The sequence below is a fragment of the Paroedura picta genome, chromosome 6 (assembly GCF_049243985.1).
Source record: "Paroedura picta isolate Pp20150507F chromosome 6, Ppicta_v3.0, whole genome shotgun sequence".
NCBI lineage: Eukaryota > Metazoa > Chordata > Lepidosauria > Squamata > Gekkonidae > Paroedura > Paroedura picta.
In genome coordinates this window covers 98,557,859-98,585,044 of record NC_135374.1, presented here as the reverse complement: position 1 = coordinate 98,585,044, position 27,186 = coordinate 98,557,859, and the positions used below count along the sequence as shown (strand labels likewise).

Sequence of the window (27,186 nt, the reverse complement as noted above, 5' to 3'; positions counted from 1 at the left end):
TCCTCCTTTAACCTAAAATACAGCGTGTGCGTATCTATGACTTATTCGCCTTGCTAACATTTAGGAGTGTCTTTGTTGGATGTAATCCCAAGGACCTTTCCTGGGAGTCACCCCCCTGTGGTCTAGCTTGCAATTTATTTCTAGGGCAGGCTTTCTCAGCCAGGGTTTTGTGAAACCCTAGTGTTTCTTGACAGCCCCGGAAGGGTTCTTCAAATACGTGGGAGTTGTTTTTAATGTATTTTTAAAAGCTGTAAAACATTTATCAGATGATATGACCATATATGGTCATGTTGACCCATCCACCCCCCCATACTAAATGGCCAATGATGGGTCTGTAGGGGGGGGAGAGGCCCCTTGTGGGCATGTGCACAGCTCTGCTTCCCAACCATATTCTGAATGATCGCACCACTTCTGGGTTTCTCGAAACCTGAAGGATGTTTCAGGGGGTTCTCAATTGTAAAAAAGTTGAGAAAGGCTGTTCTAGGGGGTTTACTTCTGAATATTCTGCACATGTCAGTTAATGCACTTTCAATGTGCTTTTGCAGCCGGATTGCAGCTGTTCCTGTGCAGAACAGGAAAATCTACTTCTAAAGTGCATTGAAATCCAACATGTGCAGAATTCAGCATTTTATAGGAAGATGATTCAGGGTCCCTACGGACATGTATTCCTGGGTAAACTCCTGAATCAGAGTCCAATTCATGGGACATTATCACACTGAACAGCTCTATGTATTGATCTTCTTATCTCAGGTCAATTCAGCAGTCAGCTTGGTGTCATGGTTAAGAGCAGTGGATTCTCATCTGGGTAACTGGGTTTGATTCCCCACTCCTCTACATGCAGCCAGCTAGGTGACCTTGAGCCAGTCACAGTTCTCTTAGAGCTGTTCTCACTAAGCAGTGCTGTCTGACCTCTCTCAGCCCCACCTACCTCACAGGACATCTGTTGTGGGGAACTTTCATAATCTGCTTTGGGACTCTTTCAGACAGTGAAAAGCCAGGTATATAAAAACCACCTCCTCTTCTCCTTTGTGCCTTGTTCACTCGTGTCCTTAAATTATTCATAACTTCAGGGTGGCTGTGCAAATCCATAGAGGAGCAGTCTTCTAGACAGCTAGAAGACTAAGAGCCTGATCCTACACTTGGGTAGTCAGAGTCTCTTTTATTTCCTTGGGCTTGCCTTCAACTCAATGTACATAACCATGGAAGCGAAAATTCTTTGCTCATCTCCAACACAACCCTAAACAGAGTTAAACAGTTCTAGATCCATTGAGATCAGTGAGTGTAGAAGAATGTCACCATGTTTGGGCACGCCTTCAAAGTAAACACACAGTCTTATCTTGTTATATCACAAGAAGAAAGGGGGGTGCAAAAATACAGACTATTCCACTTAGGATGCCATTGACCCCTGAGATGGGGGGGGGGGCGGGTGAAATTGCTTCCCACCCAAAGGAATTGTTGCCAACAATGAGGGGGGGTCTCTGTCCCCCCTCCCTTGTGGTAGGTGTGCAAGATACTTTGATTCGGTGAGTAATCATCGCCACCCATCCCTGCGCCCCCAAAGGTAGCTGGGCCAGATCCTGAGCGCCAGATCCACCTGCGGCTGGGGGGGGGGAGAGTGGCGTTGCGGGGGGGGGCATTTTGTTCTGTTTTGTTTTGGCCCCCGTTAAAACCCCATTTGTGAGAAAAGAGTCAGCAACCTGGATCCAGCCTATTAGCGCTGCCCCTCGGAAGGGGAGCCGCAATTCGCTGCTCCCGGGCCCAGAAGCCCTCCGCGAACCGCCGCCTCCGCCCCGCCAGCCCCTCCGCCCCCGACGCGCGGCAAAGGAAAGGGGTGTGTGTGTGTGTGTTGGGGGGGGGGTTTCTCCAAAAATGCTTGCCATCAACAACAACAAGAGCAACAATACTGATACTAACATGGCTCCCGCCCCAAGCCTTCCCTCCCGCCCCTCCTTCTGCCCGAACTTAAAGCCAACTCCAAGGGGCTGGAAGGATCCCCCCCCCCGCGGCTAATGATGGTGATAATAGTAGTCCTAGTCGGCCTAAGACTAATGAGGACGAGAGGGATAGCCTTGGAAAGGACGCTTGAAGCGCCCGTTGGCCGGCGGAGCGCAACTGGGTAGCCTCGACGCCCACCGCCACGGTGCCCCGATGGGGAGGGGGGCAAGAAGGAGGGCCCCCTCCCTCCGGCAGCCTTGCCGTAGGATACTCGAGCAGAAGGGGGCCGAAGTCCCCGGGAAGCCAAGCCCCCCCCCCCCTCCCCGCGTACAGGGACCGTCCGCAGTCCTGGCAGAGGCCTCTTGGCACAAGTTGACTTGGGGGGCTCAACAGTTCCTGCCTCTCTTCTCCTTCCTTCCTTCCGCTCTCGGACGCTTCTTCTTTCGTTCTTTCGCTCTCCTGCTTCCTTGCCGCCTCTTTCTCTTTAGTGCCTTCTCTCTCCCGCGCTCTCTCCTTCCTTCCTCCTTCCTTCCTTCCTTCCTTCCTCTCTCTCTTTCCTTCCTTCCTTCCTTCCTTGCCTGCCTGCCTGCCTGCCTTGCCTGCTCCTCATCATCCGCACAGAAGCGGCGGCGGCGGCGTCCGGGCGCGGGGAAAGGTCCTGGGCCTGCCCAATCCCCGCCGCTCCTCGCTTCCCGCACTCAGGATCCTGCCCGGCCTGTCGGCGCTCACGCCGGAGCCACGAAATGCCTCCCTCGAGGGCTGGCGGATCCTGTCTCCACTTGGTCGCGTTTTAAAAAAGAAAACAAAAGCAGCATGAATTGAATGTGATTTTATTTTTTAAAATAACGATGTTGAAAAAAATAGCCCGTTTGCCATTCTTTTGTTCTCGTTGGCTTTTAACTCGTTGCGCTTTCCTTTCCTTTCCTTTCCTTTCCTTTCCTTTCCTTTCCTTTCCTTTCCTTTCCTTTCCTTTCCTTTCCTTTCTTTCTAAATCGCCCTTTGAAACAGGAGGGGAGCGGATCCTACGGAAAGGGCGTGTTTTGGATGGGGCTTCCCTCCGGCTGGCCATAGGAACGCGGGCGGTCCTCGGCCTTCTCCGTTGCCGGCCGCTGGTGTCTGCCGCGCGCCTTGGATCTCTTTGGGGATCGGGCTCTCGGCTTTCCGGGCTCGCCCCGGCTGCTGCCCTCCCCCCAAGCCTCCTTTGATCTTGTTTGTTTCTTTGGCCCTCCGGGACACGTGAATCGAGCAGAGCCCCCCCCCCCCACTCCGGGGGCTGCCAGGGGAGAATGAACCGGTAGGAGGGGCACGGGGTCCATGTCCAAAAGGGTTCGGTTCGGTTCGGTAGGTGCAAAAGAGGAGGAAAGCTGTTTCCACGGACAGGACTGAGAACGAACCTCCGGCTTCTCCCGACAAATGTGCCGAAACAATTTCGTGACCTCCACGCTACGGACGATCGGCTCAACACAAGCCCTGCCTGCCTGCCTGCCTGCCTGCCTGAGACTGTGGGTTGGGTCCCCCCTCCCCCCCCCCCCTTTGCCCTTTCTTCCTCGGAAAGCACCTCCGGGACTCCGGGAATTCAGATAGGGTTCCAGCCAGATGTCTCGTGTGGAATAATAGAAAGGATCTGAAGCGAGCAAATCGGGGCAGAACCGGGGCGGGCGGGCGGGATCCTCCTGTGTCCTCGCCTTCCATCGGGCAGGGGCCCAGGGCCCGTTTCCGCGCCAGACTGGACGACGTTCGAGCTGACGCCTCGGCTCCCCGCCCCGCGCCCTGCCGCCCCGCACATCTGAAGTCAGTCGGCCCTCCTCAGGCAGGGACCCCGGAGGGAAACGTTTGCGCTTATCCCGGCGCCTTGAAAGTGGTCTCCGACTCTGGATCGCAGTTTTAAGCAGGTCCTTATTCTTTCCCTGAATCTATTTTGCGGCGGGATAAAGAGGAGGAGGCACAGACACCGGACCCGAATGGAGACTTCTCTATGGCGGGGACTGGTCCGGAAAAACTAAGGGGATAGGGCAGCCCACCCAATTCTGCCTTTAAAAATATCTAGAGGGATGCCCGGGACGCCCGGAGTGAAGAAACCGTCTCCAAGGGATGGTCCCTGTGCGGGCAACGAGACAAACAATCACAAGCCCATTACCACGGGGCTTGGTTCCCCGAGGAGAGAGACCACGGGGCTTGGATAGCTTGCAATGGGACTCCTTCCCTAACTGGAAACTGCAGCTCAGGCCCCGCCCCGTCCCGTCCCCCGCCCCCCCAGCCACCTTTCTTCCCGCAGACCGCGGCTCTTGGCCGTGGTTGCAGTAGGCGAGGGTGAGCCTGCGCCAGCACGCATCTATGAACCAAAATCCCATCTGTTCTCTGCACGGGATCCTGCCCAAGCGCCCGGCTAAAGCACACCGCAGCCCAACCCAGTCCCCTGGGAGTAGACCGGGGCTGGCTCAGGAGAAGCGGCCGTGGGTTGGGTTTCGTGGGACTCGGCAGAGGTTTCTGAAACTTGGGCGGTGCGCGGGGTGAGGCGACCCTTCTGCGCAACCTTCTGCGCAAACGCTTCCTCCGCCTTGGCGCACGAGAGCACCTGGTTGGGCCTAGCAATCCTCGGGCTGGGATCCAGGGAGACCGGGCTGTCCCCCTGGCCACGCGGAGGCCCCCACCTCGCCCCCTCCCCAGCCAGCTGAGAGTGTCGCCCGAGGTCCCTGGGAGTCCACAGCAGGAGAGACCGCTGGTGGGCGACAGACAGACAGCGGTTGAGGCCATTTAGGCCTCCGGGAAGTCGATGGAACAAGCCCTGTCCCCGCCTGATCCTGGGGCCGGTTGCTCCAAGGATGCCCTGAGCCGAGCAGGAAGGCGGCGTGGCGCGGCGCAAAGCGCCCGGCGATGCTAATGCGTTGCGCAGGCTACAGGAGCGCTCGGGCTGGCGGGCTGGGCGCGCCGCGAGTTCAGCCTCCCAAGAGAAACTGGCGCTGCTTTCGACAGAAGCCAGGCAACACAAGCCACTTCTCTCTCTCTCTCTTCCCCCCCCCCCTTCCAATTTCTCTCCGCCCAGGAAAGGGAAACGGGGCGTCCCCAAGGTCCTTTCCAGCCCCGGTGACCTACTTCGCGAAGAGGCTCAAAGCGCCGAGAGTGGAATCTGGGTCGGTCGTAGAACCCTCTGCTGATTTCGCCTTCTCGGCAGACACGCTTGAGACGGCTAGTATTGAATGCAACTTTATACATGGTTTCTTAAACTTGTATTGTAAGTCGCCACGAGACGACTTTCGTCGAGAGTGGCGGACTAAAGATCTTTAAAAAATTAAAATAAAAAAAATGTTGTAATGCACTCCGATTCATCCAAGATAGGCGGAATAGAAACTTAAATAATATCTACCTACCTACCTACCTACCTACATACATACATACCTACCTATCTATCTATCTGTTATGGATGGATGGATGGATGGATGGATGGATAGATTTCCTTTCCTTTCCTTTCCTTTCCTTTCCTTTCCTTTCCTTTCCTTTCCTTTCCTTTCCTTTCCTTTCCTTTCGACACTGCAATCCCTGGGCGCACACGAAAGCTTATCCCTCGCCTAAAACTTCGTTGCTTTGAAAGGCGCATCTGGCCTCGGACTTGGTTCCCTGTCTGTTGAGAGGCGGCCTCGCCCACGGTCCCCTCCCTCTCTTCTGCCTTTCTTCCTGGAAGGCCAAGCCGCGCCGCCGGCTGGCCAGACCATGGCCGGAGAGGTGTTTTCCGACGGCGTGGGAACGACTCGAGTGGCCAGCCGGCCGACAGGAAGGGGCTCTGAAGCCCGCCCGCCCACCCATCCCTGCTTCGAAACGACCATCCTGAGCTAAGCCTCTAAGGCTCGACCCAGCCAGCCGCGCCAAAGGACATTCGGAAAGAGCCCCCACCCCACCCCCCCGCCGCCCGTGGGCTACGTCTGTCCTGTCGTCTGGATGAGAGGGGGGAAGGGGCAGACTCCAGCCAAGGTTTGGAAGGGGAGGGCAAGGGAACCACATCCACCTGGCCGAAGCGGTGGCGGCCTCTCTCCTTGCTCTCCTACCCTCCGCGGACCTGCCCGTGGCACCCCAAGGACCCCTGAATACGATCGTCCCCCCCATATACACGCGCGCGCAAGCGCAAGCGCACACGCACACCGGAAGGGCTCTTCCTTCCCAGTCATGGGTATGAGATCCAGAGCCGGTGGATCTCCCAAAACATTTTTTAATAGCCCCTTTCAGTCCAAATCCCTCCTCCCTTTTTTGGTCTCCTCCTCATTCCTTTCTTACAGAATGTGATGAGGGAGGACTGGAAGAAAATGGCACCGAATGTTTAATGCAGGCTCACTTCGGAGTGACTCCTTTAATCGTGGCTCTCCGTCAAATCCATATTTGCATTTTTGTCCCTGGATCTGTTGTATGCATTCAGTCTCCCCCCCCCCCCCTTTTGCGTTTGTCTCCTTTCTTACAGGGTAAACAAGGAGCGATTATTTTGCTGGAGTTGTATAGCGCTTTCGAGATCTCTAAGCGTCTAGTAAAAATAATTAGCAATAACAACGAGAGTTCACCATTTCTCTTATTGTTATGGTTATTATCATGCGAACCAGCATGTGAGGAGTTAAAGCGACCCTTTCTTCCCGCAGGCTACTGTCTCTAGGCCGGGGCCACTGGGGGGAGGGGGCAAAGGAGGAGGCCCAGGGTTGGTGGGGGTGAAGAGGTCTGCCGGCGACGGTGCCTAGTTCTGGACTCTCTCGCCCCCTTTCCTCTCCCCCCCCCCTGCCCAAACTTTCGATTAAGACATCTTGACCAACCCCCGCTGGGTCTGGGGTCGCCTGACCCACTACCCCTGAGGGCGCTGGACCTCCCCCCCAGGGCGGTCACTAGCGCCAGAGAGCTCCCTCTGGAGGTGTGGGAGGGAGATGAAGAGATCCTAAGAGGGCGGGGGGGGGGGAGATCTGCTGCCAGTCGCAGGCTCAGGTTGTGAATAAACAGCAAGGATTTTGGTGCCTCTGTGCATGTGCAGAGTGCCCTGGCAATCTCATGACCCCTGGGCTTCCCCTGGGTCCTCCAAGCATCTACCGTCCTGGAGAACGACCCCAGACCCACTTTTCGTTGCCCCCCTCCCGCGGCCCCCTCCGCTCGAAGGCCGGCGTGCCCCCACTCACCCCGCGGCATGGCCGGCAGCGTGGCTCCCGAGTCTCCTGTCCGGAGCCCTCCCGAAAGCCCTTCTAAGGCTGGCCCAGCTGCTGGCAGCTCTTCCCCTGCCCGCCCGCCCCCCCCCCCCCCAGCAGCGGCAGCAGGTAAGAAGAAGGATGCTGGCCTGGGACTTTGGCAGGGTGCCTGGAAAATGGGGGGGGAGAGAAGGAGGTGGGGGAGCCCCGTCTGGCTCGGGCCACTCTTCAAAGGAGCCGGGGACGGTGCGGGGGGGGAGGAGGGAGGCAGGCGCTGACGTCGATGCGCACAAATGTTTTGCAGCCGCTGAAAGTCGCCGGCGAGTCTCTCCCGCGCAGCCCCCGACGGCTCCTGCGTTGCGCGCTCGGTGCGGTTCTCCCGGGCTGAGACGGGCCTCCCGCGGCAGAGGGTCGCTCTCCGGGCCCCGCCGCCTTCCCCCGTCGCCGGCCTTTCTTGCTGGACCTTCCCCAGATGGGCGGCCAACCGCGGAGCGCACCCCCCCTCTCGCTTGCCCCCCTCCTCCTCCCCGTCCGGCCTTTCGGGAACGACCCTTCTCGCCCTGCTCGGTGGGAGGCGAAAAGGCAGGGGGGGAAGGGGTCCGAGGGCACCCTCGCCCGTCGGCCTCGGTTTCGCTCCAGGGAGAGCGCGGATTGACAGGCGCCTCCCTCCGCCCGCCCCCCTAGCCTCTCCTCCTGCGGGGCCCTTGGGGGGGGGGGTCGGGGTCTCTTGGAAGGCCCAGTCTCCTTTAGGACCGTCCCCAACAGCGCGCCCCCTCCCAGCTCCACAGAAGGCTTGTTTCAAGGCAACGGGACTTCGCTCCTTCGCACCTGGGCCGCGCGCCCACAATACGGGCCGCTCGCCTTGCCGTCCCATTTCTTTGCCTAGCCATTGCCTCTCCCCAGCGGGGATCCCAGGTGGCCTACGCCAACACCCCCCTCCCTTCTGCCCAGCAACAGCCCTGCGAGGTAGGTCAGCCAGCGAGGTTCCAGGGCCCCAGTGGGGAGTCGCACCCGAGTTTCCCCCACCACACCCCGCCCACTTCTAGTCCTCACGCCTGCGGTCCCCCTGGCCACCAGCAAGCGCCCTCCGCTCCGCTACGAGAAGTCAGCCCAGGGGCTCCCGGGAGCTTCCTCCCAGGCGACTGTGCCGAGGGAAGGGGGAGGAGGGTTAGTGGTTCCGCGCCGTCCAGACTCTGGGTCGTGGCGTCGGGCGAAATCAGTTCCAGAGCAATTCGTCCCATTCGATTAAGAGAAGGGGGCAGGAGAAGTCTCTCGGGGGTTGCCAGCCTCCAGGTGGAACCTGGAGATCTCCCGGAACGACAAAGGATCTGCAGCTGACAGAGATTGGAGATTCCTGAAGAAAATGGCTGCATCGGGGTCTCGACTCTGCGGGCATTTCTATCCCACTGTGGTTCCCCAACCCCGCAAATCCCCAGGGATTTCTCAGCCCGGAGCTGGCGATCCTGAAAGAGACGCAAATGTTAATTGGAACACCTAATTGAATATATATATATATATATCCTTTCTTTTCTTCCCAAGGTGTCTGGACCGGGCTCTCGGATCCCGTGTGTCCAAGCTGCAGGAGACTGGGCCAAGACCTCCCTAAGAAAGTTGATGGAAATCCGGAAACTTCTTTTGCGACTTAAATTTCCGAATTGAGGGTGTGAATTTGGCTTTTGCCACGACTTGCCCAACACCCCCCAAGCCATTAGATCCACCAATTCAGGCCTCTCCCGCTCCCCCCTCCCACTCACACACACATCCCTGCTGTTTCCATTACTGGAAAGTCCACTTGGATGTCGAGATCCGGACATACAAGCCGGCCTGGAGGTTGTCGCTGGGAGCTCTCCGGTTCCTTCTGCTCTGCGCTCCCTCGGTGGCGCCATCTAGCTTCTGGCTTTGATACCGGACTACCTTGCAGGGTTGATGTCAGGATTAAAATGCTCTGAAGATGCTCAAGAGTGATGGGGTGTCCTTCCCGGCGTCTCCTCGCCTGCTTTCAAACGGCTGACCTGACCCCGAATTTACGTTGCTCCTCAAGTGACTTCCCCTCCTCTCCCCCATGCCTCTCGTGCTACTGGGCACAGCTGCCCACGCTCTGTTCACACTACCTTTCTTTAGATCCGGGAGGTGTTTGGGTTTCCAGCCACCCCCTCCCTCCCCCTTCGCCCTGCATCTCCCCCAAGTTTCTTCTGGGCCTGCCCTCCTTTTTGGAAAGCCAGGGGCAGGGGGCGGCGCGGGGCTGGGGCGGCTGGGTAAGGCGTGGGGAGTCCCAGTGCGGGTCCGAGCGGAGGCACAAGCACCGTATTGCCCCGGGAGGGCTGGTTGGGCCGCGGCCCTCCTCCTCCGCATCCCAGCCCCCTCCTTTTGAATCGCGGTTTCACAGTATTGGATCGCTCAATTGGCCCCTAATGTTATAAGTTGGATCATGCAATTTCAATGTGCGTTCAGAAGAGGAAAATCTACTTCTAAAGTGCATTGAACTGCATTAGCCAACATGTTCAGAAAGGGCCCCGGTCAAGTTGCCCCCGGTGCTTGAACATCAGAAGTGAGACCTCTCTTCCCCTCCCCCACTCCCCCCCCCCAACTCTTCCTCGGCCCGCAGAGAGCTCTGGAGACCCATTGAACGCAGACAAAGGCGAGCCAGAAGGAAGCCGGAGCAGCCTTAATTAACAGCCTCTTGCACGGGTGGGGGGGGAGGGGGGAGTAAAAAGTTGAAGCGCCCGAAAGGAAGAAGTTTCGGGGGCGGGCGACCTCCTCTCTCCAACTGGCGCCCCCTCCCCGATGTCACTGAGTATTTAAGGCCCCGGCATTGCGCAAAAGCCCAACTGGTGCTCCTTTCTCCATAAACCTATTCTTTTTCCACGGTGCCCCACAAGCAGCCAGAGGGGCCTGCTGAGAGGAGTACAGCCCCGGAGGTTTCTTCTCTGGGGGGCGGGAGAGGCAGCACCCGGGAGGGGAGAGACGCCGGCAACTCACCCGCGCTGTCGAGGCTGAGAGATGCGGCCTCCCCTCCAGCAAAGAGGGAATTCGGAAAGGAAGGGGGGACGAGCGGTGGAGGGGGGGCTTGAGTTCTTATTGGCTCCTTTCCTGGTGGGTGCTGAGACGTGTCTTTCCCTGGGACTCCCCTCTCGTGCGGAAGCCCTGGTTCAAAGGGGATCAAGAGCCCATCACCTCTCCAAAAGCAACCCAGAAAGTTGTGAATTTCCCCGCATTGTGCAGGGGGTTGGACTAGATGACCCTAGAGACCCTTCCAACTCTAGGATTCTGTGATTCCCTTGGGAACCTTCTCCTGCACAATCCCTCCACCCTCTCAAATGAGTGACTGTAGGGTTTTGGAGAAGGGGCCTGCAGAACTCAGGGGACACCTTTGCCCAAAAGCCATTTTTATGCATGTGACGCTGAACCAGCAAAAACGGCCCTCGGAGGAGGAGGAGGGGGCCGCAGGGGCTTCGCTTGCCCTTGGACCAATAGTAGGCAGCCTGCCGTCCTCTGCTTCCCGGGACAAGGGCAGGGAAGGCCGGGAAGGCCGTTCCCACGTGCATCTAAAACACTTGACCTCGGGAAGATGAGCCTACTTGGTCCGCGGACATTTGTTGCAGCCCGTGGGGAAATTCTCCCTGCTGGGTTGGAGGTGCGACAGCTAGCCACGGCGCTGGGGCTTGTGAGGCCCGAAAGAGGGGAGAGGAAAGGTCGGGGGCAACTGAGGATACCGGATGCCTCGGGTGGGTTGGGAGGCGCCACGGCCCGGGGAGAGGCCGCAGAGTGGCCAACTGCAATCTGGGTTCCTCGGGAGGGGCGAGGACAAGAGCCCCTGGACACCGAAAGAGGGACTCAGAATAGGGCTGGGGGGTCGCCAGGTAGGTCTGGAGCAGCAGAAGGAAGTTGCCCCTCGAAGACCAACCCAGTGGTGTTCAAGTTATGTGCCTTCCAGTCCACACACAAAAGAGCCCATTCTGCATCTAAGGGTTAATGCACCCTCAATGCACCTTAGAAGTAGATTTTCCTGTTCTGCACAGGAAAATCCAGCTGCAAAAGCACATTGAAAGTGGGTTCCATTTGCAGAATTAGCCTGCTCAGACTCTGCTTCGCTGTATGGAAGGGACGGTGAATACGCAGGAACAAAACTCGGCTGGTCTTCGAGGGACTGGAAATAGGCTTGTGATTAAAGCATGCCCGACTGTAAGGAGCATGCGCATGGGAGCCAAGAGAAAAAAAAGGAACGGGTTTAGTCTCTGTGCAATTTGAATACACCGCGAGTTTTCTCCAGAACTCTCCAAATGGAATGGGAAGCCAGTCCTGGGCAGACTGTGCCTTTGCCTGCTGACTTTGGCAGCGGTTTTTCAGGGTGACCTCAGGGGACCTGGTTTGTGTTTCAGGCTCTCTGCGCTTAGCAAAGCATCAGGATGACACGCCTGCCCATTCACAGGGAGCGGGAAGGAGTGGGGAGGCAGGCGCTGGCATTTCCCTGCACCCCAGGATCCAGGAAGGGCAGGAGACGCAGGGAGGGGAGGGCTGGTGTGTGGCAAATGCTGGTGCCTCAGGGCTCGGTGCTCGGCCCGGTACTTTTTAACATAGATGCGGGGGTGGAGGGACTACTCATCAAGTTTGCAGATGACACCAAATTGGGAGGACTGGCAAATACTCTGGAAGATAGAGACAGAGTTCAACGAGATCTCAACACAATGGAAAAATGGGCAAATGAGAACAAGATGCAATTTAATAAAGATAAGTGTAAAGTTCTGCATCTGGGTCAGAAAAATGAAAAACATGCCTACTGGATGGGGGATACGCTTCTAGGTAACACTGTGTGTGAACGAGACCTTGGGGTACTTGTGGACTGTAAACTAAACATGAGCAGGCAGTGTGATGCAGCGGTAAAAAAGGCGAATGCCATTTTGGGCTGTATCAACAGAGGCATCACATCAAAATCACAAGATGTCATAGTCCCATTGTATACGGCACTGGTCAGACCACACCTGGAGTACTGTGTGCAGTTCTGGAGGCCTCACTTCAAGAAGAACGTAGATAAAATTGAAAGGGTACAGAGGAGAGCAACGAGGATGATCTGGGGCCAAGGGACCAAGCCCTATGAAGATAGGCTGAGGGACTTGGGAATGTTCAGCCTGGAGAAAAGGAGGTTGAGAGGGGACATGATAGCCCTCTTTAAGTATTTGAAAGGTTGTCTTTGGAGGAGGGCAGGATGCTGTTCCCATTGGCTGCAGAGGAAAGGATATGCAGTAATGGGTTTAAACTACAAACAACGATATAGGCTAGATATCAGGGGGGGAAATTTCACAGTCAGAGTAGTTCAGCAGTGGAATAGGCTGCCTAAGGAGGTGGTGAGCTCCCCCTCACTGGCAGTCTTCAAGCAAAGGTTGGATACACACTTTTCTTGGATGCTTTAGGATGCTTAGGGCTGATCCTGCGTTGAGCAGGGAGCTGGACTAGGTGGCCTGTATGGCCCCTTCCAACTCTATGATTCTATGATTCTATGAAGGGCACACAGGTGTGAGAGTCACCTTGGTGTAATGCTTGGAGTGGTGAGCTCGGATCCGGGAGAACCAGGTCCCCAGCCTTCCTCTGCCCCAGCAGCTCTCTGGGTGATTTTGGACCAGAAACATCCCTGTCGCCTCACCTCCCTCGCAGGGTTGTTGTGAAGGCGAAAGCCAGACAACTGTTGATCTCTTCTGGGAGCACCTTGAAGGAGCGGCTGGATAAACAATGTACTCAGTCCTGGTGAGAAACCTACCGTAGACAAGCCGTTCGTTCAAGAAGGGCAAAGCGGAGCTCTGGATCCCACGCAATGAGAAGCAACCTGAGAACAAGGACCCTGCGCAACAGCTGGAGGAGCAGCCCCCGCGGTCCTCCTGAGCCCACCTTCGGCTTGCTCCGGCAAGAGAATCCCCCAGACCTTAAGCAGGAGGAGGGGGCGAGGGGGGCGTCTGCCAGGGTTCGATTTGGGGGGGGATCAGAGGGGTTCTCCTTCCTCCTGAGCCGCACCCCCAAAGAGAGCAGAGATTGGTGTGTGTTGTGTTGGGGGGGGTCCCCCTCCGCCCCCTCCCCTCCTGCCCTCAGGAGAGCGGCGCCTACAAGTCTGAGCTGGAAGTTGGGGCTTTGCCGGCTGCGCTTCGGGGGCAGCCCCCACGTCAGTAATTTCTGTGGGCAGCCCAGCAAAGGAGAACAAATCGGGGACAAAGGCGGGCGCTTTCCTTTCAGCGGCGTCGTTAGGGCAACCCCCAAGTATGCCGGCCATAATAAGGCCCACTTCAAAGGCTTTTTCTCCTTGAGCGCCGCCCGCCTCCGCCTCCGCCGGGCACTTTTATGAAGTCCGGCCTCTCTCTCGCCTCGATTCTTTCTTGTCCACTTGCGCGATGGAATCCCCTGTTTGGTTATTTTTCATCGTGTTTATTTTGCAGCTTTCACGCCAGCCGGGCGGCCAATAAACAAAGGGGGCATCGCTCCTCCATAAAAGTGCTGAGGTGGGAAGATTGCGCAGAGGGGAGGCGGAGGTAGCGGACCTTCCCCACGCCCCCACCCCACCCCACCCCACCCCCGCCCGTGCTTTTTCTTGTTGATTAACCAGGTGGGAATTTGGGAGGGGGTTAAAGAGGGGGAGGGGGGAAGAGTGCGGTAGAGTCTTTAAAAGGCTGGGAGTTTCCGATTTGGAGGGGAGCGCAGGCCAGGATCCCACCTACCCATCCGACTCTAGGAGGGGGATCTCTCTCTTTCTGGATCTCTCCCTCTGGACTCTTACAGCGCAAGGTGCTTCTTAGCTCTGGCTGCCAGTCTATAAATCCACCCGTGAGTGCCTGGCATGAGTAGGAACACCGGCCGGGAATGGGGGGGGGGGGGGGACGACGACTTATATTTGAGCTGATTCATACAGACGGCTGAATCCTCAACGCGTGACTCGCTGCACGTGTGAACCGAGCCCTGGCTCCCCCAATACCACCACAGACCTCACTTTCCAGTCGCTGCAGAGGCTCATTGAACTACCGCAGTACTCGAACACACATGATCCGGGTCGTCCACATGCTCGTGAGAACCGTTCCCCTGGGTGCAGGGAGCAAGTTTGGTTTTAGCCTAGCAGCCCGAACAATGTAAATAGGGTCAGGTGGGTCGCCGTGTTGGTTCGAAGCAGCAGAGCAGAGCCTGGCATCACTGACACCTTTAAGAACGACAAATTCTGGGGGGAGAGGAATGTTTTGCTTACGGTCATTTAGACCAAAACAGCACTTTAAAAAACTCCGCATTATCCGCATTATCCGACTTGTGCAGAATTGCGAAGTCCATCTCGTTTCAAGAAATAGGGGGACACGCCAAAGCGGGTTTGACTCAGAGGCCAGCCCTTTTATTCCACAGGAAGCGTTTCTAGGATTGCAGTCTAGGTTTAGGATCGAGCCGGGCGGTGATTGGCAGCGAGGGGAACCCGCCTGAAACGCGGCCACTGGTCACACGGCTGTCACAACAGCTGCTGTCCGGCCCACCTTCCCGTCTGTAGGGTGGAAACGCAAAGGCCGCATCACGGTCCTCGTGGCCACTGTGTGTCGGGGAGAGGGGGGCCCCTCAAGTCCCTGCAACAGTATATGGGGGAGAAGCCACCCCTTTCGCCCCGTTCCTCTGACCACGGTGTGTGAACACCCGAGGAAGACCCCCACACACACACAAACAATCCTGGGCACGGGAGGCCTAAGTGGCCATTGGCTGCTGTCAGAAACGCCACCGGAACTCCGTGGTTTTCTTTGCCTTTCCTACGCCTATGTAAAAAAAACTGCTGGGGGCTGGTCCTGCCTGTGGGCCTCGTCCCTCCGGCTTCCCCTGCGGGCCGCCTTCTGTCTGGAACGCCTCCCCCGGTTCGCGTCTTGCGCCTAAACCAAGGAGAGGCCGGGGTGGACCGTGGCTGTTTCCGCACATCTCCAATAAACAACTGGGGAGCCGCATGGGTGAGGGCGGGCCGGCCCTTTGTCCTCGCGCCTCCGGGATGGGTACAAACAAAAGCGAAAGGTCCCCCAGGTTCACACGTGAAGGGGCGCTCCCGCTTGATGGTTCCGTGTTTGAGGTCGCGCAGGTGACCGCTCGGACTCTTTGCCACCTGGGGGCTCGAACGCGTTTGTCAGCGGAGATGGTCCGTTCGCACGTGACGTCCTTGCCTACTTCGTTTTTACCTTCCCTTTCCGTTCGGGTTCAAAGGGGATTGCAAAATTAGGCCGCAAAGCAAAGCAGGTAACCCCTGGGCCCCGGGATTAACCCTGTCGTGTGAACCGGGCTCCCGGGGCTGCAAGGACTGACTCGGCCGGGAAACGTGGCGCCAGAGGAGAGGAAATCCCTCTCTTCCTTCCACTACTCGGCGTGTGCGGAGGACCGAGAGCCACAAGGGTGCACGGGCGAGCAAACAGACCAAGCCCCGGAGCCTTACTTGGGAGTCAGCCCAACTGCACTCAACGACGTTTACGCACATAAATGCGCTGAAGTCATCACGTTGGAGCTTTAAGGCTGGTAAAAAAAACAAAACACGAGGGGTGGGGAGTGGATTGCCTCTGGCCAGCCCCAAAGGTTATGCCGGGGGCCGTGGGATACAGCCAGAGGGCTGCCTTGAGCAGAACTGGGCCAGGCTGAAAGGCGTGTGTGTGGGGGGGGGGGGGGGGACCTGCACACAAACACTGGCTGGATCCAACCCGCGGCGCAGCCTTCTCCGTCCTCCCTGCGCCATCGCCGCCCCCGTATTGTGCCGAAATGCACCTCCAGACGCCGGCGAGGAAAGCCGCGCCGCTCCCCTTGTGCCCTCCTCCCCGCTCCCACCGGGGGCTAAGACAAAAGCAAACCCACGGCTGATTTAAAGCAAACCCCCTCCCTTTTGTATGAGAGCGCTGGGGGTGTTTTTTTCTTCATCTCCCCCTGCCCCGAGGAGATGAAGCCTTTGAAGACGGCCCACGGCGTGCCAATACGTGCCTTCCTCCCTCCCCCCCCCCCCCTTTGCGCCATAGTCAGATGGGGAAAGTCCAGCTTGCCAATTGCCATAGAAATCTTAACGCGCCGTGAAGCTCGTCCAAGCGCCGAGCCTTCCGCTCGGGCCCAGAGCGCCTTTGAAGTGGCGCGAGTGGTCAATTTCACCGCGGCGGGCCGGCTGTTGATGGAGGCGCGGACGCCGAGGGGGCCAAAGCGCGTTCGGGGCGCCTTCATTGTCCGGTCATCTTTCATCTTTGATATATTTCCCATTAATGATTCATGTCTTGGGGGACCCGGGAGGAGGGGGGGCTATGTGCCGCCCCTCGTTTCACGAAGGAACTCCATTAGAGAGGCATCAGTGCCCCCCCTCCAAAAAAATCTTACTTAAGAGAGGGGCAATTTTTGGGTGGGGGGGGAGGCTTGTTCTTCAGATTCTGGAGACCAGCCTCTGCAACCTCTTTTGCTGATAAACCTGATGCCAAGCAGGTTCCCCCTTTTTTTGGGGGGGGGGCTACGAGGAGGGGGGAGAGGCCAGCACTGGAAAGGGGAGGGGGGAGAGGCTGATGATGAGTTTTGGACCAGAAGCTTGAGGCGAAAATAGGCACAACAAACCAACCAAGCAGGGCTTAAGATACAAACAGGGTGCTGTCTTTCGAAAAGTAAACAAAGGGACGTATTTCCCAGAGGGGTAACCTCAAAGAAATGATCACCAGGAGAAATCTCAATCTCAGTACCCCTCTTTAAACTAATTGCCACTAACTATATTCCTAACCTTCCATCCCCAAAAGAGGAAATGTTCATCAGGTTTGGGTTTTTTTAAGGGCCCAAATGAGGAACACTAAAAAAAAAAGAGCAGGAGTCCTCTAAAAGAAAAAAAGGGAGGGTGGAGGACATTTGTTAATCCTAGGTAAGGGGTGTGGCCTCCAACAGGTTCTTCTTCCTTAAGTGGAGGGAAATGTCTTCCAGAGCCCCTCCCCACTTAAATGGGTTTTATATATAATAATAATGTAATCACATTACAATAATGTCATGACCCATAAACAAAGGGATCGTCCTGCTCTCTTTTCTACAGATTCCAGCCAGGTAACTCTGTGGCCTACTACACCTGTTGGAAGCACCTTTTCCAGGAATTATTTCTATCTACAGAGAAAGGGCCTGAGTAGGAAAGGGGAGGGGGAGTTGCTGCCAAATCTTGGACAACCCCAACTGAGAATATGGCCTTTTGCTCCTTAGAAAGATACTGGGATTCCAGCCTCTATGTATTTGCATCTCTATCCGTGCCTATATATGTGATAGATTCAGACCTTGTTGGTCTGAAGTGGCAAAACACAGCTGGAATCTAATGGCACCTATCTGCAGATTTCAACTAGGAAGTTTCCTTCTGGGTATGGCCTGAGTGGGCACCGTGAGCTGGAATTGCAACAAACCCCCCTTCCTGACATAAGTAGATCTCTATAGCAAAGGGCTAATCCAGGTCTATATTTTTTCCCTACAGGTATATTTGAGGGGGAGATGGGGACATTGTGCGCCATCTGACATACCAAATGCCAAACTTTGTTCTTTGCATTTCTCCCAGCAGAAGAAATCACAAGTGAATAGGTTAAGAAGTATAATCTTTTTTATTTTACTTTAACCACTCTTGCTTTCTCGTGACCAGGTTTACAGTGATGAAAGAGGTTTTGGATGTTGCAAACATCACAGGTGAGGGTGGGGAAGAACTGTGTCAGCTTTCGGACACAACAGAGAGTGAGTTTTTTTTAGGATTCCCTACCCCACCCCGGCAATCCCATTTCCTTGGAAGCAATGTCACATTAAAACGAAGCAGTTGCATCCAAGTAAATTTACTTTCTTGAACATATTCATTTCATACCAGGCTGCAGTAAATGAACAGTGCAATCTATTTTGTGGGCAGGGGGAAGCAAACACATAAATTAAGCGGCTCTTAAAAAAAAAACACATGAAGCTTAGGTCATCAGACAATAAATTATCCCTTAGAAATCCACATTTCACTTTGCTGTTCTCCCCTTACCTGAATGGATTATGGGGGAAAGAATAATGCAAAACAGGCTTTTCAGAAAAGTGATGTATATTCAAGTTCTCATGTGTATATAGATTATAGATATTCAACCAAGTGTCCTTCTCTCTGCTCATATGACAATATGATCAGCATACAAATGCCTCCAGCTGGACTGCACCATGCGCGGCACTAAGAAACAAATTTTATCTAGAAACTATAGAGAACCACCAACACACTGCACAGAAGACATGCAGGAAGGGGACCTGTTCACATTACATTGTTCATTCAAGTAACTTGAGAAATATGACTCCCCCTCCCCTCCCCGACAACCACAGAAGCAGAGACAACCTATCACCCAAATTATTATTAATATTCTTCTTTGGCGTGTCCTGTACTCTTCCATTAAAAGCAAAAACAAAAAAGCAAGCAAGGAAAAAACAGGAGACATTACAAAAATAAATTAATTCGACTGTACAAAATAAATCACTTTCACAGACAGGTTTGTGACAGTGACAAGACCATGTGGCACAGCACACAGACACACACAACAGAAAAGTCCACCCATGCGCGCGTCCCCACAAATCTTGGGGATGGGTAGGTGAACGGATCCTTCCTCAGCCGTCTCTGAGGGGTAATTAGTGCTCCTTAGATTCTCTGTAGGGTAGTTATGATGAATCAGCATTTTGCCTGGGAAGAGCAGCCTGCCCACCCCCATCAGAAAACCGGCCCCTGACGCCTCCCGTCAACATCCTGGCAACTGGGCCAAAGGTAACATGAATGGCCTCTCCCTCCCACCCTCCACGTATGTATTGAATTACAATGTGCTCTCCTTAAAAATGCAGTTCACTTTGGTCCCTGAGTAGGGTACCTAAAAGCTGGGATTCTGGTGTTAGAAGTATATAATCCATTGGTGGTGGAACGCTCAGACTTTTTCGTTCATATCGGAGTAGATCGCCAGCTCAGTACAAAATAATATATTTTCCTGGAACCAACCTAAGTTTTTCAATAGAGAGACGTCAACATAAGAGCAGTAAAGGCTTCGGTATTTTTGACCAGCCGATACAGGCCAAGCTCCAGTCCCAGACATGCTTACTCAAAAAAACTACAGGTTGATTCATTAATAAATGTGTTCAGATCTAAAGCTTCTGCTATAAGCAGCATAAGAACACAATCTAATTTAACCAGCCCCGTTCACCCCAGTCCTGCTAATATCTGCTCCCAAGCAAATTCTGCTATAAAACAAAGGCATTGATGGTTTTTAGGCAGGATACCATGATCTTTTATTATTTTAAAACCACAGGATCAGAGTGGCCACTTTATCAGCTCTTTAAAAAAAATGGGTTCCCTTTCAAAAATTTTATAGGAATAGAAAGTAATTTTTATGAGACAGCAGAGGCATGTTCTGAAGTATAAGAACATGGAAGTCAGTCCAATTAGGGCAAAAGAAGAATATCCCCTTACTATTTTCAAAATCCTTCATCAGTTCAGATCTGTAAAATGCCATTTACTTGGAGACTAGTTTCATGTCAATGGACCAAAACACTGCAAACTCTGTAAAATAAAGGACATTTTGCCATGGACTTTAGATCAGGGGTAGTCAACCTGTGGTCCTCCAGATGTCCATGGACTACAATTCCCATGAGCTCCTGCCAGCAAATGCTGGCAGGGGATCATGGGAATTGTAGTCCATGGACATCTGGAGGACCACAGGTTGACTACCCCTGCTTTAGATGGTTGCCACCCACCCAGGACCACTTTCAGGGATTTGTATTTTGTTGGAACACTGTTGAAATGTGAAGCAGATTGGTTTCAAAGGCAGTAAACCCAGCACACAAACATCTAAGCTCTGGATTTTGATGCCCAGTATGAACCGGAAATTTGGCAGATGCCAGGGTGGAGGGGAGAGGCAGTGTACCTTTTGGCAAGGAAGGCAAGATTTGCAGACCAGCACCTGACCTAGAGAAAGCTTATCCGCTACCATGTTACATTCAAAAACAACCACCTTCCTTCCCAGTTTCGTTTTGGGACAATGACTGAATGGGATTTGCTAGTGCATGCAATGCGTCACACAGTTCCCTCCCCCACACACCAAAGACGCAGGCTGGATCACTGTTACAGTCCAACTTGGTGGATCATTTCTTTTTTCCCCAAAAGATTCTTCCTTTTAATTAAAAAGAAAAAAAGCAAGTCCAATGTCTTAATTAAATTAATTACACATACAAACACCATAGGGTTTCATATACGGAATAAATAAGCGAGTTCACCAAGATGGCACGAAATTGCCACCTCTCTCTCTCTCAGTTTAATGAATAGTTCTGGCCTCAGAGTTCCTATAAGTCTCTTCTTCTTCTTCTTCCTCCTCATCCTCCTCATCCTCCTCTTCCTCAGAAGACGTGGCATTGCTGGAGGGCGTGTGGAGATGGTTGGGTGCCCCGCTGGCCTGGCAGACATACCATTCATTGAGGTTGGTCACCTGAGGAGATAGGTTGGCCCTACGGCCCCTGCCTGAGTCCTGGAGAGGGGAAAGAGGGTCCCCCAGGGGGGTCCCTGCAGGCTGGAGGCCGTGAGGCCCCAGAGGTGGGGAAGGTGGCGGGGATTTGCAGTGGATCTTCATGTGCTTGCGCAAGGAGCTGGGGTGGGTGTAGGACTTGTCACAGCCTCTGACTTTGCAGAAATATGGCTTGTCACTGGTATGGACGTGAGAGTGTTTTTTGCGGTCGCTGCTGTTTGCAAATTTCCTGTCGCAGCCGTCAAACTCACATTTAAAAGGCTTCTCTCCTGAAAGAGAAAACAAAAAAAAAATCTATAATGTATCTCCTGCTGAAAGGACGAAATCCAGTCTCTCCGCGTGACTTTTGCACTGCAAACAAACAAAAAAGATTACGAAGCAACAGGCAGTAGGGAATAGTGAAGACCCAGCAGAGAGAGACTCAGGAGACCAGCCTGGCTGGTCAAAAGCAGCAGTACCAGGCTGGAGTCCAGAAGCACCTCCCAGAACAACTAAGTCAGAAAATGAAATCTCTCTCCGCATAGAGAAGAGAGGTTTTGACTTGGGTTCCTTCTTCTAACCTGGTCCTGTTTCCAGTAAGACTTCTTATTATTTTTATTTCCCCCCAAAATATGGCTGTGTAAATACAGGGTGTGGATGAGCAGGCTGAAATTCGTCTTCAAAACCCATGTCTCCTTTGCCTAAAAGGACTATTTCGTGAATCCCAACCTGCAGGCGAGAATGTCACATCAACCCCCCCCCCCCCAAGGCAATGGAGATGTCCTTCCTTATTCCATGCCCAGATCTCTCTTCCAAATTAAAATTTTAAGGGATGGATTAGGGAGGGGGGAGTAAAAGAAAGGGGGCTCGCACATCAATACGCCAGGATGGCGGCTTTGTCTGAGGACAAATCCCTTCCTGGTGGTTTGCGGCGGAAGAGCCCTCCTCTTGTCAAAAAAATGAAAGCAACACCTGTTTAAATACATCACTCTTCTTCTTTTTGGTTTGCATTTTTACAACCTCAGCAGGCCACCCTCTGGGGGAGACAGCGCCCTTTGCTTTAAAGCAAGCCCACCCTACCCATTCCAAGGAGGCAGCCCTGGAAGAATAACAACAACCCAGCAGCTGCTGGCCCCATCTCAGATCTCTGCCCCCAAGCAGGGTTGGGCCTGGAACCCAAGCTCAGACCTCTGGCAACAGGTTGTGGGCCAGGGGTAGTCAAACTGCGGCCCTCCAGATGTCCATGGACTACAATTCCCAGGAGCCCCCTGCCAGCGAACGCTGGCAGGGGGCTCCTGGGAATTGTAGTCCATGGACATCTGGAGGGCCGCAGTTTGACTACCCCTGTTGTGGGCAGAGAAGGGGTGGGGGCTGCACAGCTTATCACTAAACCTGCTATGCTCAGCTTCTCTTAGACAAGAAGAAACAGAGTTTGGTGCAAACGCCCCTCGATTCCCCCGATTCGAAGGCACTTCATTTATTTAGTTTACTCCAAGCAGTTGCTGGGGTATTGCGTGGTTACTCGGCATTACTAAGCGATCCTGGATTAGTAAACGAGCAAGTCTACTCGGAAGCCAACCCCCAGCCTGGAGAGCGCCGGTTCGCAAGGACTAAGGAGAAGGCGAGATTTCCCAGCACGTGGCGGGCCCGAAGCCCTCCCCTCTGCCCCCCGGAGCTCCTGCCTCTAGAGAGCCCTGGACAGCCTCTGCAGGCCGTCTAGGCCGAGTTAGGCGCTGGGGAGGACGAGCGGGCCGGGCTCAGCCAAGCCTCCTCCTCCGAGCCAGACCCGCCACTGGACGGCGCAGGGAAGCAGCCAGGGCTTGCGGTCGTGGCTTTCGCCGGCCTCCTCCAAGCGAGGGGGAACGACGCTGAGACGTTTCGCGCGCCATTAAAACTGAAATGAAACCAACCAGCCGCGCCTCCCTTGGTAGGCCTGCCCAGACGCCAACCCCGCTCCCGACAGGGGCGCCGACTTCCAGGATCGCGGACTCCAACCCGCCTACTCAGCCGGGAATCCCATCGAGGGCGGCAGGACTCGCTCCCTCGATCTCTTCCCGGTCGCCCCGCCGGCGGGAGAAAGTTTCCATGGGGGGGGGGGGGGTTCCATGCTCCTGTGCCTGAGCCTCGGCCGTCGGGAGAGAAGGGGAGGGGCCCTGCGGGGCTCGCCTCTGTGGGACGCCCAGAACTCGGCCAAGAGATCGGAAAGCGGCGCCCGCGAGGTTCCCAACCGGCCTAGATCCGGCAGGGAAACTCTCCCGAATGAGGCTGACCCCTTACTGGCTCAGAGCTCCCGCTAGACACTTCCGTCCCCCCACCCCCACGACGACCACGGGCCCAAAGAGTCGCTAGGCCGATTCCCTGTCAAGGGCCGGCCAAAAGGGGCTTGGGCCAGGGGGAAGCTCGACGGAGAGGGGCAGGACGGGGGCGATGCAAGGCTGGAAGCCCTCCAGGCCAGAGTGTGGAGAGGGAGGGGGAGAAAGGCCCATTTAGCTCCGGAACACCCCCAAACGATTGGATTTCCCACCTCTCCGGCCAGCTGCGGCCTGTCTGGCTTCTCCAAAGGGCCCTGCGGATTTCTCCGCCTCCGCAGATGGGTTTGGTCCGACGGAGCCATTAATCCCCCCCCCCTTTCTGCCAGGAGTCATCGGCTTGGGCGCTTGAACTGCCCCTCGCCCGCCCGTCCCTTTCTTGCCCCCACCTCGCAGCAAAACGCAACAAACCACGCAAAACAAGTGAAGCCCCTTCCATGCCCCTCCCCCTAACTTCCTTCTGCGGCCGACAGCCATTCTCCCGCACCCACCAAGCCCAACGGCCCTTTAAGGGAAGCCGAAAGGCCACCTGCAAAATAAATCCAAGTTTTTGTTTTGTTTTTTTTAACATACAAGGCCACACCCAAGGCTCCAAGGCCAGGGCCGACGGGACCGTGGGCTCGGACCTTCCCGCTTCCAGAAACACCCCCGGGTCAGTTTGCGCAGGGCAGCCTTCCCTTTCCAAGTTTCTCACCGAGAGACACCGCTCGGGGCCGCCCCAGTTCCTCAAGAGCAGGGCAAGGACGGCTGCGAGGCCCCCTCCGCGATGCACCAGCCACGCCCGCGCCGAAACCAAGCCACAGGGCCCAGAATGCGCCGTGGGCCCGAAAGCAGCCCACGAAATCTTCACAGCACCCCCTCCCCGATCCCTTCTCAACCAACCGCTGGGCCCTCTCCCCCCCCCCCGAACCTCTAAGGGCGTAGAAGCGACGGGGTGGGCTCCCATCGCCTAGAGGTAAGATCCAGGCCGTCCTCTCGCCTCTCCGCCCAAATCGCCTTCCTTCTTAGCTTCAGAGCACTTGGGCCCGGGCCCTACGCCCTGACCCGAACACCGCGCTGCCCCGAGCCCCCCACCCCCTCCCCTGCAATCGAGCGGCCATTGCGCATTCCTGGCCCGCGTCACTGGCTCGGCGGCGCGCACGCCCGTCCCGCCTGCGCCGCCACCCACCTGTGTGCGTCCGCTTGTGGATCTTGAGGTTCTCGGAGCGGGCGAAGACCTTGCCGCAGCCGGGGAAGGGGCAGGGGAAGGGCTTCTCGCCGGTGTGGACGCGGATGTGGTTGATGAGCTTGTACTTGGCCTTGAAGGGCTTCCCCTCGCGCGGACACTCCTCCCAGAAGCACACGTGGCTGCTCTGCTCCGGCCCCCCGACGTGCTCCACCGTGACGTGGTTGACCAGCTCGTGCATGGTGCCGTAGGTCTTGGAGCAGCAGCAGGGCTGCAGCGCCCCCGCCGCGCCCGCCCCCTCCAGCCACTTGCAGATCAGCTCCTGCTTGATGGGCTGCCGCATGTAGCGCAGGAAGGCCGCCGCCGCCGCCGCCGGGTGGGCCGGGAGGGGCGCGTGGGCCGCGGCCGGAGCCCCGGGAGTCCCCCCGTGAGCCGACGCCGCCTGCTGCTGCTGCTGCTGCTGGAGGACGGCGGCGGCGGCCAGGTAGGCGGGCGGCGCGGGCCCGAAGGGCGCCTCGGCGGAGGAGCGGAAGGGCTCGACGCGCCCGTAGAACTCGGCTGCTGCCGCCGCCGCCGCCACGGCCAGCCCCAGGCGCATCTGCCCGTTGAGCGGCGGCGGGTCGTGCAGGGCCGGGAAGGCGGCGGCGGCCGGGGCCTCCCCTCCCGCGCCGTACGTGCCGGCCGCCGAGATGAACATGGGCGAGCTGGCGGGCGGCTGCCCCGGGCCCGCCTCGGCCCGCTCCCGTCGCAGCGCCAGCTCCCGGCCCGCCGGCGCCTGCAACGACGCGGCGAAGGGGCTCTCGGCGCCCAACTTCAGCGCCGCCGCCGCCGCAGCCACGTGCTCGGGCCCGAAGGGGGCGGCGGCGGCCGGGTCGGGGGCGCCCGGGTCCCCCGAGGGCAGCTGGGGGAAGCCGCCGGGGGCGCCTCCTCCTCCTCCTCCCGCTGCCGGGTGCAGGGCGGCCAGGTCGGCCAGGCGCAGGCCGGGGCTCCGCTTGCAAGTCCCCGCCGGCTCCATGGCGCCGCGGCCCGGCTGGCCCGCGGGGGCGGCGGCCCGGCTGCCCCGGCCCGCCGCCGCCGAGCGCGCTCCGGCCGCCGCCTTGGCGAACATGGAGCGGCGGAGCGGCGGCTCTTTAACTTCTTTTGTGTGCTGGCCGGCGAAGGCGCCCGGCTGCTCCTTCCATCCTCTCCCCGCTCTGGCCTCCAGCGATTGGCAGAGCGCTCGGCACATTTGAGCGGCGCGGTTGGGAACCAGAGTTTGGAAATGTGCGCGGGTGGGATTGGAGGGAGACCGATGATTGGCAGAGGCCACGGCCGCGCGATTGGCTCCCATTCAGGCCGGGCGCGCAGCGGGGAACCGCCCTCGCCCGCCTCCCCCCTCGCTCTGCCCTCCCCTCCCCCACAAAAGTTTCACTCGGCGGCGGAGAGCGCGGGGGGGGGAGGGGGCGGCAAGTGAGCGCCCGGCCGCCGGAGGAGTGCCAAGGCGGGCAGCGGCGTGCCAGGGCGAGAGGCGGGTGGCACGCTTGTGGGCAGGGGGTCGGGCGGCGAGGGGCTGCGCTCTGGCGCTCTGGCGCCTCCCGAGCAGCCGGGCTTCCCAGCCCCCCGGAGCGAGCCTGCCTGACAACTTACTTTTGTTTGCCAGCCGCGCGGGCCTCTCCCGCTTGCTCCGGCCTTCTCTCGGATCGCAGCCTGGGGCGCGCCTTGCAGGGGCTCGCAGGGCGTCCCCTCCTCCTCCGCGGGCCTGCCTGGGCGCGTCTCTCTCGGCTCGGGAATGCCGTGCAGGACATTGGCCCGGACGGCGGCGCACGGAGCTCCCTGCAGTCCTGTCCCGACGTCACTGCAGCGGTTCTTGGGCTCGGGCGCGGGCATGTCGGCCCCTTCGGGAGCCGTGGCACATCTGCGTGGCCGCACAAGCGTCGCCGTCCTAATAGAGGACCGGTTCGTTTGAAGGAGCTCGTAGCACGCTTCAAAGAGAGGCGCTTTTGCCCTGCCCCCTCTCCAAAAGAGAGAGACGGCTCCGCCATTCCCAAAACCACCAAGCAGCGTCTGTTGGGGCCAAAGCCCTGCTCAGGATCGCGCGTGGGGGCTTCCACCTGACCCCCGCCCGTTCAAAAACGAGCGCCAGGAACTTCGTAGGGATTTGCTTCCGTGTAAAGTTGCTGCAAGGGGAGGCCTCGCTGAAAGGGCCACCCTCAGCCCAGCTGCGTGGAAATCAATCCCCTCGAAAACGAATCCCGGGGTTGCAGCGAACTTGCGGGCTCTTGGGACGGGAGCGCGGGCTGGGAGGACGCGGGGTGGCCGGGATGGCCTCTCCGCGTCCCAAAAAAAGTAGCCTTCGCTCCTCCTGCCTTGGCCGGAGTGCTGGACCGAAGGGCGGCTGGGGGACTTGTTGCCTGGCGCAGCGGTTAGGATTCGAGATGGGCGGTCCAAGAGGCAACAGATGCGAGAGCCGGTCCGGGCCAAGGCTGAGCCGTCCTCCCCCCCCCCCCCCTTCCGCAGGCAGCGGGGCCCGCTTGCTCGTGGCCAGGAGAAGAGGGATTCGTTTCGGGCAGAGTTTTCGTCTCAGATGACGAAATGGAGTCGCAAACGTCAGATCCGCCTCTGCGCTTCTCTCCCTGCTCAGGGAAACCTAAGAATAGATCAGTCGACGGGTCTCCCGTTCAAAAAACGACCAGGTGGAAGGAACCGGTCCGGCGGGGAACCAGGACGCGGAAGAGGCTCCGGCGCTCCCGAGTTGGCCCTGCACTTTCTGGTCGCGTTAGCACCGGATGTGCTTGTCCCATTGGAAAGCCATTGGAATCCGGGGCGCTTTGGGGAAGGGCTGCCCATTCGTTTCGGGGGAAGGAACCCCGGGGCGGTTTCAGTGGTTACAGGCGGGAGTCAGTGGAGGGAAACGGCGAGGCACCTGGCGCGGAGGGCGTCCGCTTGCACCACTCTGGATTATAGCATGTACCCCTACCCAACCCCTGTTCCCTTCAAATCTGAGCGGCTGCGGGCAGGCGCCAAGCTGCCACCCCATCTTCAGCTTCTCTTTTCCTAGTTACTTTGCGGTGGGTCAGAGTCGGAAGCTCCCAGGAGGTGGGCGAGACGCATCCCGAAAACCCTGCGGGAAGCGGTAACTGGACACAACTGGGTGTGGAGGGGAACGGGACGCCCGTGCTTCCCTCTCCCTCCCCTTC

The 27,186-nt window shown here is 57.1% G+C and overlaps 1 protein-coding gene and 1 long non-coding RNA gene across 4 annotated transcripts in view; both read right to left on the bottom strand.

Moving 5' to 3' along the window:
• Positions 1-7,130, bottom strand: part of LOC143840364 (uncharacterized) — a 93,007-nt gene extending 85,877 nt beyond the window's left edge. For all 3 annotated transcript variants that reach the window (XR_013232149.1, XR_013232147.1, XR_013232148.1), the window contains exon 1: positions 7,077-7,130. This is a non-coding gene — a long non-coding RNA (uncharacterized LOC143840364). The remainder of the gene's footprint in view (positions 1-7,076) is intronic.
• A 10,501-nt stretch (positions 7,131-17,631) lies between these two features.
• Positions 17,632-25,625, bottom strand: ZIC5 (Zic family zinc finger 5). The gene is made up of 3 exons (XM_077343817.1): positions 24,014-25,625; positions 19,790-20,826; positions 17,632-19,650 (listed from the first exon to the last, which is right to left on the bottom strand). Exons 1-2 carry the CDS (start codon positions 25,338-25,340, stop codon positions 20,351-20,353), a joined length of 1,803 nt encoding a protein of 600 aa, XP_077199932.1. The 5' UTR covers positions 25,341-25,625; the 3' UTR covers positions 17,632-19,650; positions 19,790-20,350.
• Between the last annotated feature and the right edge of the window lie 1,561 nt (positions 25,626-27,186).